Source organism: Dreissena polymorpha, chromosome 2, assembly GCF_020536995.1.
Source record: "Dreissena polymorpha isolate Duluth1 chromosome 2, UMN_Dpol_1.0, whole genome shotgun sequence".
In the NCBI taxonomy this organism is placed as follows: domain Eukaryota; kingdom Metazoa; phylum Mollusca; class Bivalvia; order Myida; family Dreissenidae; genus Dreissena; species Dreissena polymorpha.
The window spans coordinates 62,383,930-62,398,929 of NC_068356.1; the positions used below are offsets into that span (position 1 = coordinate 62,383,930).

The 15,000-nt window shown below is 32.3% G+C and overlaps 3 protein-coding genes across 24 annotated transcripts in view; 2 read left to right on the top strand and 1 right to left on the bottom strand.

The window, feature by feature from the left end:
- Positions 1-15,000, top strand: part of LOC127867293 (neurogenic locus notch homolog protein 1-like) — a 279,268-nt gene that overhangs the window by 111,920 nt on the left and 152,348 nt on the right. Inside the window, exon 21 of one of the 21 annotated variants that reach the window (XM_052408353.1) lies at positions 2,178-2,255. The exons of the other annotated variants lie outside the window; for them this stretch is intronic. Coding sequence (XP_052264313.1) covers positions 2,178-2,188 — 11 coding nt within the window. The 3' untranslated portion in view covers positions 2,189-2,255. Of the gene's footprint in view, positions 1-2,177; positions 2,256-15,000 lie in introns of those variants that run through there. 21 annotated transcript variants of the gene reach the window in all.
- Positions 1-15,000, top strand: part of LOC127867299 (mucin-5AC-like) — a 237,996-nt gene that overhangs the window by 18,902 nt on the left and 204,094 nt on the right. The gene's annotated exons all lie outside the window — the stretch shown is intronic.
- Positions 11,956-15,000, bottom strand: part of LOC127867301 (uncharacterized) — a 226,937-nt gene continuing 223,892 nt past the window's right edge. Inside the window, exons 6-7 of one of the 2 annotated variants that reach the window (XM_052408370.1) lie at positions 14,607-14,665; positions 13,114-13,170 (exon numbers count right to left, since the gene is read on the bottom strand). The gene's annotated coding sequence lies outside the window, so the exon portion shown is untranslated. Of the gene's footprint in view, positions 14,666-15,000 lie in introns of both variants that reach the window. The other variant, XM_052408368.1, reaches the window with a different exon arrangement.

Below are 15,000 nucleotides of genomic sequence, written 5' to 3' on the forward strand. Positions count from 1 at the left end.
AATAATTCATTCAAGATCTGAAATAGTTTTTCTTGTGATGATAGCGGTGACAGTCAAACTATAGGAAATAATTGCTGAGATGACTTTGTGTTACCATATGACACTGCCCTTTTTTTACACGTATATTCGATGTTACAGTTTTGTGAAGTAGAGGCAATGTTGTCCCCAGTAAATGCCCACCAGGTGTTGTGGAGAACACGATGTGTCCATGAATTGGTAAATAAACATTTGTTTTTAAGGATGTGATTGAAATTGTTTTGATGACTTATTCGAATCAGAAAATAATATATGACAGTATCATCGTCTAATAAGTATGTATGAGTTATGGCAAAACACTATTGACCAAAAAACTTAATCATGTAAACGTTTAAATTTCTAAATATAATAATTTAACATGCGCATTTTAAAATCTTTTATCAGGATTGCAGGTCAAAGCGAGCCACACTAGTACAGTTTAAGAACTATGGTAAGCAAATGTATTTAACATAATTACTTAGATAAACTTATAATGTTTTGATTTGATTATCAAGACCAAAATTTGTACGTATTCAATGTTTTTGTTTTGATGACACTTAGCAAAGCTGCATTTTAAAACGTTGATGCATAGAAACTTATGTTGTTATGTCCATGAATGAAAACCGTATTGTCTGTCGACGGCTGCTTTCAAACAGTTTGATAATTTATTTATTTTAGTAAGACGAGCGCTTTTGAACGTTCGCCCGATCTTTTATAATAAAGCTGCGGCATTTGATCGTTACCTCTGTGGTCGATAATTGTGTGTGTTTTAGTTCCCGTAAAAACATATTACAATATATAGTAACATATACATTAAGGTTTCCACAAACAATCCGATAAATCGGTTCTGTCCTTTATATACATGTACCATGTTATACTTGACCGTATTCACTAACTGGCAGATATTAAACAACGCTTTTTATTTCTGTCAGGCAATCCATGTACGAGGACTTGTTGCAAAGAAGACCTTTGCAACCAATCGTGCCCCGGTAAGTATGAGTTTCTCAGTAATAAAGAGGAACACAAATCTGTTACCAATCAAGTATAAGTTTGGGAGCAACCAACTATTAGACGATCTTGATGATGATGCTCAAGTTAGACGCAGATTCCCGGTAATTAACCAGTACACGACATGAGTTGATCTATCCTGTGCAACTACGATTATTGTTTGTATGAATTGACTAGTACGAGTAATATGTCATCAGTCCTGACCCTGTTAGAAATAGTGTCGCAGACATGTAATAGAAGACGATCTCTGTAATCGGTCCGGCCCAGGTAAGAATTATTTTTTGCAGTTTTTATCCAGCACACAATCTCTGTAGTCAATTCTGTCTCCGTAAGTATTTGTTCCTACACAATTTAATAGTTAACTTATTAACGACCATACTGCTGCTAAAAGTAAACGTTCCTCAACAAATAACTAGAAAAGAGTCTATGTTATATATCCTGTTTATGTAAGTATAAGTTGTTCGTCAATAAACTTACATACTATCTCTGTAATATATCGTCTCCATGTAAGTATTAGTTTCCCGAAAAATTATCAGTATACACGAACAGCATTTAATCATACCCTGTAAATCTTAGTTTTTCAGCAATCCACAAGTATATACTTGTCAAACAAGGATTTGTTGTTATTGTTTTTTTTTAATATCCGTTCCCTCAAGCTTGTTAATTTACTTGGTGGCCACCATACCGGAGAGTCATAGTTTTTCTTTCGACTGGGATAATTAAATAAGATACGAAATGTCCACTTATATAAAGATTTGACGTAATTCGAGAATGGATCCAGTGAAATATCAACTTTTTTCTGGTCAACTGAATATTTGATTGATAAGTTCAGGTATCTACTTTTAATTGTAATGCTTTTGCATTCTCTATTAGATGCCAATAGTCATGTTTCTTTTTATGGTTGATTGAACAATAACTATTATAATTATATAAACATCAAGATTCGGGTATTGACCAACAAAATACGTATGCTGTGTTGTTTGCATTTACCTGGAATGTTCAGTGATCCTATTTGGCCGTTACCCATTCGAGGTGTTAACTTTATATTCTATAGATTTTTCGTTGTGCTTTTATTTTTCAGAGACTTTATTAAACATGTCTGTTATCATATTTTACGTAAGAGTTAAGAATAAAGTTGAACTGTTATTTTTCAGGATCATCTTAAGCGACGATGACAGCAAACTATTCTAAATAATAAAGTAAAAATATTAAAAATAAAAAAATGAAAACGAGTTAGTTTTGTGCTTCCTTTTTTATAAAATAGGCATATATTGTCTTGACGTTTTTGACCATCTGAAGTTTTAAATGGTTTTTAAAACCACAAGTTCATATTAGATAATGGCAAATATACACTCTGGTCTTAGCATCATTATTGTCATCTTCGCATCCGAGATACGATCAATTGATGTATACATAACGTAATCGGCGTAGTTGTAAAATAACAAAATAATTGAGTAGTTGAGTAGTGTATTGCTGTGTTCTACTTGGGGTGCATTAAATACAAGAGGGATGCTTTGAACGAAAGTAATTATTTAGACGTCCCGTTTCCGAGACGACCATGTGTATTTAAAAAATCGCTAAAATCCCTTAGTATATTGCACCCCGGTTAAACGTCTCATGCCAAAGACAATATTTTATTTGAAATAAAGATTCTACGGGGAATCGAACTAGTGAATCCACCAGTATTTTGTCCACTTTACAACTGATCTGCTCTTCGAAAATTTCAGGAATAAGCGCAACATCTCTTGCCTAACAGTTAGATGTGTATTGTTTATTTAACGCTTCGCAACTAATCCCAGTCATTAGTTCTTTGTTTTGATTTCGGAAAACGATCACCATAAAAAGCAGGAAGAAAAGAAGAGTTTTCTTATACTCTTTATGTCTTTTTTAATCTTGGTCACTGCATGAAATCATATTACTCTCAACTAGCATGTTCGGCATATATATCTGACGGAAAGTTTTAAAATAAGTAGCGTAGATGTAGTGGCAGATTTGTTCTCTTCTACTGATAATGTCCTAAAGATACTATTGAAATGTTTACTTAGTAAACTGATAGCCAACATTTTAAGTTTCTCTATAAATGTAAAATATCTGAAACTTTCCATATTCACAAAATCAGTACAAATGGACAAATAGAATATTATTGCGCAACCAACTTCATTCGTGCGGCATCTCAAAATACAGCATATATAGTTCTATAGGGTAAATTATAAATAAACGTTGTTTGAATTAACAAAGATGCTTCGTGTTCGTTCATCTCAATTTTAACACTGGTGCAATGGTCATATTACTAAATAAAAGATTCGATGACGAAAACAGTTTTGTGACAATACCTAAATCACGAAATCATTATACTATTTTAATCGTGAGTTCTTAACATGTCACAAAATAATTGAACTGTGTTAACTACTCTATGCAATACTTTAATCACTGTAATCACTTGTCACTTAAATGGTGTATTTATATCTTTAAAATATTATTTCAGAAACACGTGTTATGTATTTTCTATGGCTTAATATTTAATTTATTCATTTCTCTTAACAAAATCTTTTTAATAAGGAGTTTTGTCAAACATTTATATTTTCGATTCATATTCTCGGCCAAACTTCTTTTTGATGTATTGCGTTGACATTTACATAGTTTTAATATTATATCTTGGAAGTATCTTGGAAGAATTTATAATACTGTGATATCTTAAAAAACGTATATTATATCTACCAATGCGGTAGATTACCAAAACGGTAAAATGTTTCTGGCAAAACTCATATGTCTTTCAAGAATGTAAATTATATTTTACAAGACTGTATGTTATATCTTCTAGGAATGTATATTATATCTTCCAAGACTGAATATTATAACTTCCAAGACATATTTTTATATTTTGAAAGACATTATGTTATAGCTTCCATACTGTACATTATATAACCCAAGAATGTTTATTATATTACACCTTTAAGACCGACTATTATATATTCCACTACTTAAAAGTATATCTTCTAAGACGGTATACTATTGTAGCGCAACGTATCAATACCTATAATAAACATTTAGTCAAGTCGCGATTTATATTTTATTTATTCCAGTCTCATCCATATACACATATTTACAAATACATGTATACAGCCATTCTATAAGAATAATAAGAGACTATAAAACATTAAAACATACTAAAACACACATCATAATAGTTGAAAGTAAGATTATGCTAAGAAACATAGCCAGTGTTCAACAATCTAGCAGAGCATCTTGAAATCTTTAGATATATTGGTTTGATAAAACCGCAACAACTAATTTATGGCATGAGTAATAAAAATATAATAGTAAGACTAAAACTTGTTATTCAAACAAGTATGTTAAATCAATTTATACCATCTATTTTAAATCTAGAAATCAATAGTGGCCATGTTTTATATACATGTAAAATATATATTTACAGTAAAAATCTTATCATTATTAAAATATCTACCCACTAAAATTTTACTATATAACGTGTTATTTCTCAGTTTCAATATATCACAGCAGGTTTTTGCCAGGACCTTAACAATGTCTTGGTAAGTAAACATGCATACAAATTTAGCATCATCATTCATATCTTGAAAACCTGAGTCTAAAACTGAGCTTTCTGGTAAATACCATTTCGTATTTGATTATATAAAAACATACAAGTAAAACATGCATTTTCGTCTCTACTAAGTCCTAACAAAAAGGACATGTTCTTTCCGATACTGGTAAGTTAATGTAACGACCTGTTTCAATTCTAAGTGGTGCTACACCACATCTAAATTTAGACAATGCAGACCTATGACAGAATGGCATTTGTAGTTTACAATAAAGCTCCGTATCATAATTATTCTTAAATAATCTATATGTTCTAAGTTTATTATGGTTTGAGCGATTTTCTGGTTTCGACTTGGAGAGAGTAAAATCTATTGATTCGGTGTTTAAAAAATTGTGAATTCAATCACAACACTTATAGTTTTATATTATAGATAAAAGTGTATTAATTAATGAATATGAAACTTACCGATTTCATAACATAGTAGTATGACAAACATACATCTATTAAGTTTAATAAAATCTATTAATGGGATGTTGGGTCCACCGAGCAACTGATGCATTTTATAAATATATATATAATCCGACTTCAATCAATTCAATCAAGAGCCGATAATTTTTTATATAACAGTATATGACCAACGATGAATGTTATTAGAGACAAAACTAAATGCAAAGATTTCGTATAAAAGATTAATATGTTTTCCCATAAAAGAGTTCGGCTGTAGTTCAGTAAGAATAGACATCGGGTACATTTACTTGTGAATCGCGGACCAGGCCCGTAAGGATAATGCCGCCCGCCGTGTGTTTAATTAATATACTTAAATATTTAAGTGACTTGAAAGTTACTGGATGTATCTTATTAATAAAAATAGTATGTGGATGTTTTAATAGCAGTATAAAATAATAATGAAAACTTAATCGCTGTTCTTGAACTTACGTATGCGTTGTCGTTTCAACGAATTATTCATTACAAAGTGTTTTGGTTACCGTGACCTTGGATCAGATCGAAGAACTACCACAAGGGCGCTCACATGCCGGAAAAAAATAATGAACAGGAAAGATCGAAGCGAAGTGGCCACTTATGACGATTGCGGAATATCGGAAGAGGATAAATTGGATGAGGATAACGTGAGTTTATTTTTAAATTATGGCATTATTTATTGTCGGGAAAGAAATACAAACAAAATAAATCACTTTAAAATCAGAAAGTCAAAAGACGCCATGACAAAGAACTTGTATTAATTGTTTTGAAACAGTTTATGTTGTTATGGTTTACAAGAATAAAGAATTGTATATGGAGCAAACATGCATGTATAAAATAACTTAAATTTTGCTTTGATTAGTATTTTAATATTATAACATTACGAATGTATCAATTAAAAATAAGAATATTTGAAGAATTGTAAACAGTTTTAGGTAATATTAAATCAGGAAACTAGGAACATACAATTAGATAAGACTGTGTTTAATATTCTACTGAATAAGAATAAAAGAAACAATGAATGTTGATAACAATAGAAAGGTAAGGTCAATGTGTGAGACAGATAATAAAAATACAAAAAGATAATATATAGAGGATATTTGTTGGATTCGGTGGAATATCGATTTTATTTCACGAGTGATATTAAAAAACAATATTTTCACGAGTGGCGCAGTCACGAGTGAAAATATATATTTTCTATGATCTCGAGTGAAATTAAATCGATATTCCATCAAATCCAACAAATTTGCTTTTTATTTTATGCTTTTTTCACCGTTTATTTATATTGTAAATGAGTTTAACTGGATAATTTCGCTGGATTTCGTCGAAAAAATGACGTCATTTCACAGTCAAACAATAAAAAATATCGTTATTTTTCACTGTTTAAAACAGTGAAATACCAGTTTTATTTCACTGATATTTCTCTATAAACCACCGAAAGCATAAAAATAAACATATGTATTTATCATTATCGCGCCTACCGGAATAAACACTATGGCACGAGAAACAACTTTTTTTAACAATGTTTGAAGCAAATTTCACGAATACAAAGTCTTTGAAATTAATTCTTTCAAATATTCGATTTGGAAAATAGTATTCGAATATTCGGTGCGGGACCGAATATTCGGATATTCGTAAATTTGTTGACATCCCTAGTTTTTACTTATATATATGTATGGTCTTGTATATTTTGGAATAAGAATTTCATGTGTTTTGTCGCGAATAGCGCGAAGTTAAATTTAAGATTTATCTTCTTTGAATTTATGTTGAATGTGTACCTTATACGTACAGGCAGTCAACCGACTCCCCGTTACATAAGGTTCCACAGAGAATTTATTCTGTCAGTAAACGTGTTCAGCATAACAGAAAAGATCCTTACATTCGCTTGTTACACATGTTGTAATAAAGCTATATTGCAGTATTTTAATTGTGAATATTTATGTAAATAACAAGACTATTGAATATTTGCCATCATTGTGAAATACTGTTGCTTTAACACAGCATTTCAACAAAGCTCCTTCGACAATGAATTCAAGTTGTTTCTTCGAGAACATATAAAGCGTAGGGACATCATTATTTTTTCTCTTAGAGTGAAACGCGTGCGTCTTAATAGTAGAAAAAACACAACGTGATGACGATGGATCCAACACCAACAATATAAACAATAACGACCAAGCCAAGCTCGGTATGAGACTCTTCAGTCAGATCAGCAGCGCAATGTGAGCCCAAATACGCAGATTAGAAATGACGACCACTTGAGAATCAACATGGACAAAAAGACCAGCTACACTTCTTGACAATAACGATAACAATGCATTCGACATGAACAACACTTTTTATGGACCATGGGGAACGCCCCACGTAAAGGGAAGCAACAACTGCAATGTTCCATGAACAACACCTGTACTGTAGTTACAGGCGGACATTCGATCAACGTCATTGGACATATGATTTGATTCCACGTTTTGTGAATCGAAAATTACATAACATGTATTGTATTTCATAATTATGTGCCTACAACTTTACAAAACTTTACGAACAAGTAAGGAAATAGCCATTACGTTATTGTTGTATCGTCGATATATGTTGTTTGTTGAATAGTTACTTGTGTTAAGATGTGATAAAATATATAAAAACTAGACATCGGATTCATTTACTTGTCAATCGCGGACAAGGCCCAAAAGAGTCAGGCCGAGCGCCGTGTGTTTCTATTTTACAAACTAGAAAGTTACTGAATCTTATTTACCAAACCATTTTAATGGAATTGATTACTAGCAAAATAAAATTACACTGCAAACTTTATCAGTGTACTTGAAGTTGTGTATGAGATGCCATTCCACCGACTTATGTAACACTATATACCCCAAGTATGCTTAGTGTAACTAAGAAGAATTTACATCATGCATTTTGTTGTTTTTTTCCACATTTTAAAGGGAGTTTTATTATAACTTCCAAAACTGTATCCTGTACATTTCAAGACTTTACATTATATCTTCCAAAACTGAATATTTGATCTTCCAATACTGAAAACTTAAGAACGTCCTTGATTTATAAAGTTAAATTCTTTTATTTGATGTTAACAGTTATTGATATTTATGAACGGATGGCCTTTTACAATAATATTTATTCAGCCATTTCTTAAGTAAAAATTCAAGAGAAGGCGAGAGACTAATGACGTGATATTCATTTAGAGTCACCATAAACCATGAGCGAACTTTTCTAAATCCGAACTGTGCATCCGAAATAGTATTATTATTGCTGCAAAAAATATCAAAACATGTATAAACTGATGAAGTATACGTCTATTGAAGCAGCTTAAAAGTGTATTTCCTCTTTAACTTTTCATACCACATCAAAACAATCACCTTTCTTGTGCTATGGAATAATTACACCCTGCATAAATTGCTTTAAAGTATTCCAGAAATAAGAGGAAATTGAATATATATATAGCGGTCATTTGTAAGCCTTTAATATCAAATGCATTTAAAAATGTGCTCATTTAAATTACAATCGCTTTCACATGCTGTATTAAGTTGCAAGTATTTAACTGCTAAAAAGCGTAAAAAATCTCAAGAGTAAACGGCTCATCTATTGCTTGAAACGATAAAATTTACCGTTGGCCGTAACAAAAATTGTGTGATCAACAGAACTTTTCTGCTTTTGTATTTACGGAGTGTATACATTCATTATTCATGTAAGTGGAAAACATAAACGAACATTAATAAAGGTAATGCCGCTTTAATATCTTTTCCTTATTTGCTTCTATATATATTAATATAAATTATACACAATTCAGAAATGTTTTGATTTCTCTTTCCACAAACTTTTAATGGCATGTATTTTCTTACTATGCAACTTCTTTTATTCCTTATAACACGCGTTTTGTATTCTCTTTTACAGTAACATCGAGCGAGTGTATGCTTATCGAAATTAAACAAACGTAAGATTTGTAAAAAATCATGCTCGAGGGTCACTTCCTTAATTGTCAAACCATTCTGCATTTTTAACAGTGCTAAAGTAAGATTTATGAATAGTTTTACGGAGTTTTAATCGGTTATTTTTAGAAATGGACTCTTCGAATAATCCCTCTTGGCCACGGTGATCGATTGTCCTATGTGCATTAAGCAGTGCAGTACTTGTCCGTTGCAGTGGCTTATAGTTATAATTGAGCGAAAATCGGCCTTTAGCGAACGGTTTTTTGCTAGGACAAAAGTAATCATAGAGAAGAGCTAGACAAATAACACAGTTTTAATATTGGTATTCACACCGGCGACACTAACGAGCATAATTCTTCAATCCTTCAATTTTGGTTTGCAGGTGGGTAGAAAATACTGATATATTTTGAAAACTGTTTACATATGATAAATTACAAGAAATATCTCCTACCCGATTATGACGGGTCAATAATTCATCAAAGCTTGTCGAAGATATAAATAACGCTTTCAACCAACATGAGCGTATTAACGCGCTGACATTTGAGAAAAATGTACTAAACAGTTATGATGACAAAAACAATAGATCGGCGACTTGCGATATCGTGTTTGTAAAATAATAAAACGTTTATTTATAGTTCCTCTATTTGGACAATCAGTTTTAATAAAACTTTTATTAAACGCTGTTTCTTTTAGATGGCTCACGGACGAAATTGGTTACGCAATGACTCGGTGGATTTGTATTGATTTACTGAATATGGCAATGGTTCAGGTATATCACTATTAAAATAGACTTAAATGTAAGTGGTATGTGATCACTGTATTCATTAAATTTTAGTAAAGTTGTGTGTCAAATTGTATGAATTAAAGACAGTGTTATTATGTAAAATTTGCATTTACTGTCTCTTTGGTTTTTTTCTTTTATCAACGTCAAATGTCACTCAACAAATAATCTATCTTTGATCAGCCGTCATGTTTTTGAAAGTGGGGCAAGAAGTATCGTAAATTCTACCGTAAAAAACGACAACAAATGGATTTAACTGAATCGATAAATTTCATACCATGAGCACTTAAGGTATCATAAATTGTAGCCGTTACATACATTTATCTGTTTCGTAATCCATGTCAACGATGAATATTCATATGGCAATTGAAATATGTAAAAATAATAAAACGATTTTGCAATTACCTACTCACCAAAATAGGAAATATCCTTGGTATTTATAGACATTTTAATTATTTTCTAAAACTTTACAAAATCAGCGTTAAAAATTCAAAATATAATGCGTTTGCACATCCAATCGTACACCTTTCCGAAAAAAATATATGCCAAACTTACCATTTAAGTTATATTAACGGATGTGTAATTATAACAAAAAATAACACGAATAGATTCTTAATTTTCTCCGTCTATTTGTGTGACCTTTTCCAGAAATGAAAACAAAGTACGCACGCATGGGATAACTTGCATTAACACTAAACTGCCATTTATTTGACAAGAAATACTGCGCTTTTCCATGCAGTTTGTGCAAAAAGAGATTTGTCATCTAATGCTAAAACATGTGTACTACAACTTAAAGATTCTGAATCAATGCCCCGTTCAACCCTCGCTGAATAGCTCTGCTGTTACACGAGACGTTAGACCAATGTGCGGTATATTCGGTGCTTCACATCGGATACTCAAAGACCTAGGGGCGTTTCAAAAACGTGGCGTGTAATGTATCTCTCATTGTCCCCCTTATCCTTACTAAAGCGTAATATGGGGCGATGGTCATATTGACAATTTCCGTTGTACTCGATGCAAATCTACTAAATACGTACATAAATATATTTTTGTAAACCGATTAAAACTTTAATTGTGTAATCTCATGAATTGTTGTAGCACAACATCAATATGAGATGAAGACATACATACAATGCTAACTACAGAGTCAAGTATATGTACGCTTTAAAAAGCATAATGTTACACATATATTTAAACAGCGGGTAAAACACAATATATGTCGGTTCAAGCAGTTAATATTGCTTATAGCCACTTTATAAAAAATGGTGAAAATAGGTTGCACTGTCCGTAAAAAGTATGTGAAATTCATCTCGCACTTTTAACATGTAGGACTAAATGATGATTTTACGGAGACAAATCAACTTAACGTCATGTTGGTTAAAACAAATAAACAGGAGGTTAGGTTTGGATAAATCGTATGTAATTATCTGTGTTCGTATTGTATTCAGAAAGTAAGGCTCTATCTCATGCAATCGTTTATTATCGAAGTGTTAAAAGGATTCGATCCCCATGGCGTAATGGTTATGGTGTCCGCCTAGCGATCGGAAGATCGTGGGTTCTAATGTGTGTGTGTGTGGGGGGGGGGGGGTCTTTAGATTTCTTGCAAAGACACCACGTACTGGTTCTACCCTGGACCCAAGACTCCTTGTAAAGTCAAAGTTTTGAAAATTCAAAGTGCGCCGATGCTCTAGTGTAGTCCTGTACTTAATTGCAAAGAAGACAAATGTAGGGTTAATTGTGCGTAATCGTTTGCTATCATAATGAATAAAGGAATGTAAAGTTTATCGTGCCCTATTTCCTCTTATATCATAGTTTAAAAAGATGGTATGGTGTATCGTAGTGTAACACGATGGTAGGGTTTATAGCGTGCAATCGTCTGCTATCAGATTGTATATAGGAAGGTGGAATTCCTTGTGCGTTATTTTGTCTGCTATCGTAGTGTAAACGGTATGGTATATTTATTGACTTTAATAGTGTATACAAAAAGATTGGTATAACCATATGCGATTGTCCGCTCTCGTTTTAAAGTGCATTAAAAAAAAAATAAGAGATAAAAAGTACACACATTGTTTTCATATCTTTTAATTTTATATACTGCGTCAACTTCACATTTAAGAAGAGTTTTTGTCGTCGCTTAAGATGACCCTGAAAATTAACAATGTAAAGAAAATTGTAATTCAGGCTTAGAATATACACCTTAATAGTCAAAAGGTCTCCTCGAAAATAATTCCGAAAAATTCAACAACAACAGAATAAATATTCATGGGTCATGGTCCTTGATAACCATCGGTAACAGTAAATAATGCAGCAACAGAATTGAGTACACATATCGAATGACTGACCATTACACCTGCGCTGCTTCTTAATTAGTACTTTTCAAATGGTCCAACTATATTTGGGCAGTTTACAATGACCGAATAACGGTGTTTCTCAAGCTTTCACGGCGATGTCCCAATATAACCCATATGTGGAACATTACTAAACAAAATTATACCTTCTTGGAGATGTAAACATTATAACTAAATAGTAGATACACGCACAATCTATTAAGATTGAAACTGAAAAATGTAACGTGTATGTTTGATTAGAAACAAGCAGCAATAATTTACATAAGCGAATAACTTTAACTTGATTGCAGGGATAATAATACTTTAATGGGCAGAATAGATTACAGAGACAATATTTTAGTTGATTGCCGCCGTATACTTTCATGAAAAGACGGAGATTGTCTTCTAGTTATTTGTTGCGAAACTAAAACTGGCATGACCACGATTAATTAGATGTCATAGAGACAGTATGTAAGTTGATTGCCGCGATACGCATAATTTTATGTCTTTTAGTTATTTGCTGTCGTCTATAATTAAATCTTACCAAAATTCATATTTACAGCTGTATAAGTGTTTTACAGAGGTCCTTTGCTAGTAAAAGTTTGAGTAAGTAATGCCTACAGAGGCACAAATGATTCCAGATGTCGTGTGTTGGTAAAAAGTCGGAAAACTAATACTAACATTGTCAGGATTCTTTACAGAGTTCGTCTTCCATTGAACGGCTGCGACACTTATACTTAACGGTCAGTATTGTTGGCATATTTTGTGTACTAGTGAAATCCTTACATGAACATGGTTGATAGCGGATTTCGTGTACTAGTGAAATACTTACATAGGCATGGTTACATCGGACTTCGTGTAATAGAGCATGCTGCGAAACTTACACATAATGGTTTACATATTTCGTCTACTGGTTGATTGCCGTCTGGAAACTTATACTTTAATGCATAGGAAAGCCGTTATTACAGAGTTCGTCTACTAGTTGATTGATTCAAACTATTTATTTACTGGGAAACGATTGGTTACAGAGGTCTTCTTTGCAGCATGCCCTCGTACATGGATTGCCTGAAATAGATCAGTGCTACGATCAATATCAGCAAATGCATGATTACGTTCTTGTGTTAAGTGTTAACAAAGAATATTTGTGTAAGTGAAAATACCCATGATTTCTCCACAACTTATCCAAACGTATTTCGCTATAGATCGGCGTGATCATAGCCTAGGCGAACTTCAACACGCGCGCTGCTGACGTCATACAACGGAAATGATGACCGACATGTTAAATGAGGAAATCAAATTATCTTGAAATTGGGGCCGATGTATGCTGCTGTGATAGTCTTAAGCGTATATTACACATGTTGAACGAGTTTTACATTGCATGAATTACTATGAAACGCCATAAACTTCGAATACTAACGGAAGAACGGTTGTTCACATGTATCACTAAAAACTCGGATGATAAGCCGATGTAGCCATCAAAAGCACAAAAAAGTGTCAATGCTTAAGCATTAGATGTGCTTGTATAGTAAATAATCACACATTCTGAATTTAAAATGCACTAGAAAATACCTCAAATTTGTCCTACCTTTCAATTTAACTTTTTGAACAATATCGGGACGTTTAATCAACAAAGACTTGCTCTAACACCGGCGTCTCTATACGTATTTTCTTATTGTATCGTAAGAGACCATTAATTGATTTCAAATCATTTAAATCATTTAAATAAATAAAAATGGCATTTAAAAAAGTATATATTAAACCGGTCAATTTGTGACTCTATAACAGCCCCGATATTTCAAGTATTGTAGTGGCTGGGTTAATATTTAGCCTTTTCCCTGCTCCGAAATGTATTAATCTCTTAATAATAAACGCGTATTCATATTTATGTGCTTTTAATGTGCTTATACCTTGAAATGTTTCCCTAAACGAGAATACATTCTTTGATGATGATATATCACAACAAAACATCCTCCACCTACTGGGTATTTGTTACACTAACTTATACTCCATAAAAACACAAATCAAAAGGCAATGTACAAAAAGGGTTACAAACATTTTAAATCACATTGTATACTGAATAAAGTTTTTCGCTTGTAATAAATGTGTGATGTTGTGTATACAAAAATCGAAGCATTAACAATAAATAAAAAGTTGTATTCTTTGTTCATGCATTCTAACCACATGTGTATATTTAAAACAAAACAAAAATGTGCTTAACATACGCCATTAAATGAGATTGTGTGGCTTGCGTTGAATTGCAAGTCTTTGAAACAGACGAAAGATATAAACATTTCAACAACCCACATGTGCAATTCTTTATAAAAGTATCAAATTTATCGAGTAAGAACTTTTTTTTTTCATAGCGTATACATTTTCGTTCCAAGATAAAAATATCGTTATAAAAATATATTTATACATTTGTTTTATTTAACGTGTCATTGAGGAAATCTAAATTGTATCCATACGGAAACACATGTTTATTTACTCGTTTAGGAACACACCGTGTTCTCCAGTACGCCTGGTGGCCAGCTGCTGATGACAGATCTTCTATTTCAAACATCTATAACACACCAATACGTGTCAAATAGACGAAACGTCATATGATTACACAAAATGCTCGCAGCCATCAACTCCTTTAGTTTGACTAAAATACTGCATTCACACCTTAAATTACTTCACATCTGGAAGTATATTTGGTGCATTTTTTCTTGTTTCTTGAAAATAAATAGAAAATTGCGAATGGATAATTACTTAACAGAAAGATAAAAACATGAACTTAACGATTTTTACAACCGGTTATCCTCACATGTGCTTTGATATTGTGACAACGAATTGAGAAGTGCTATCTTTCAGAATTATAATAACATAACACATACGTGTAAATGGGGGCAGTGC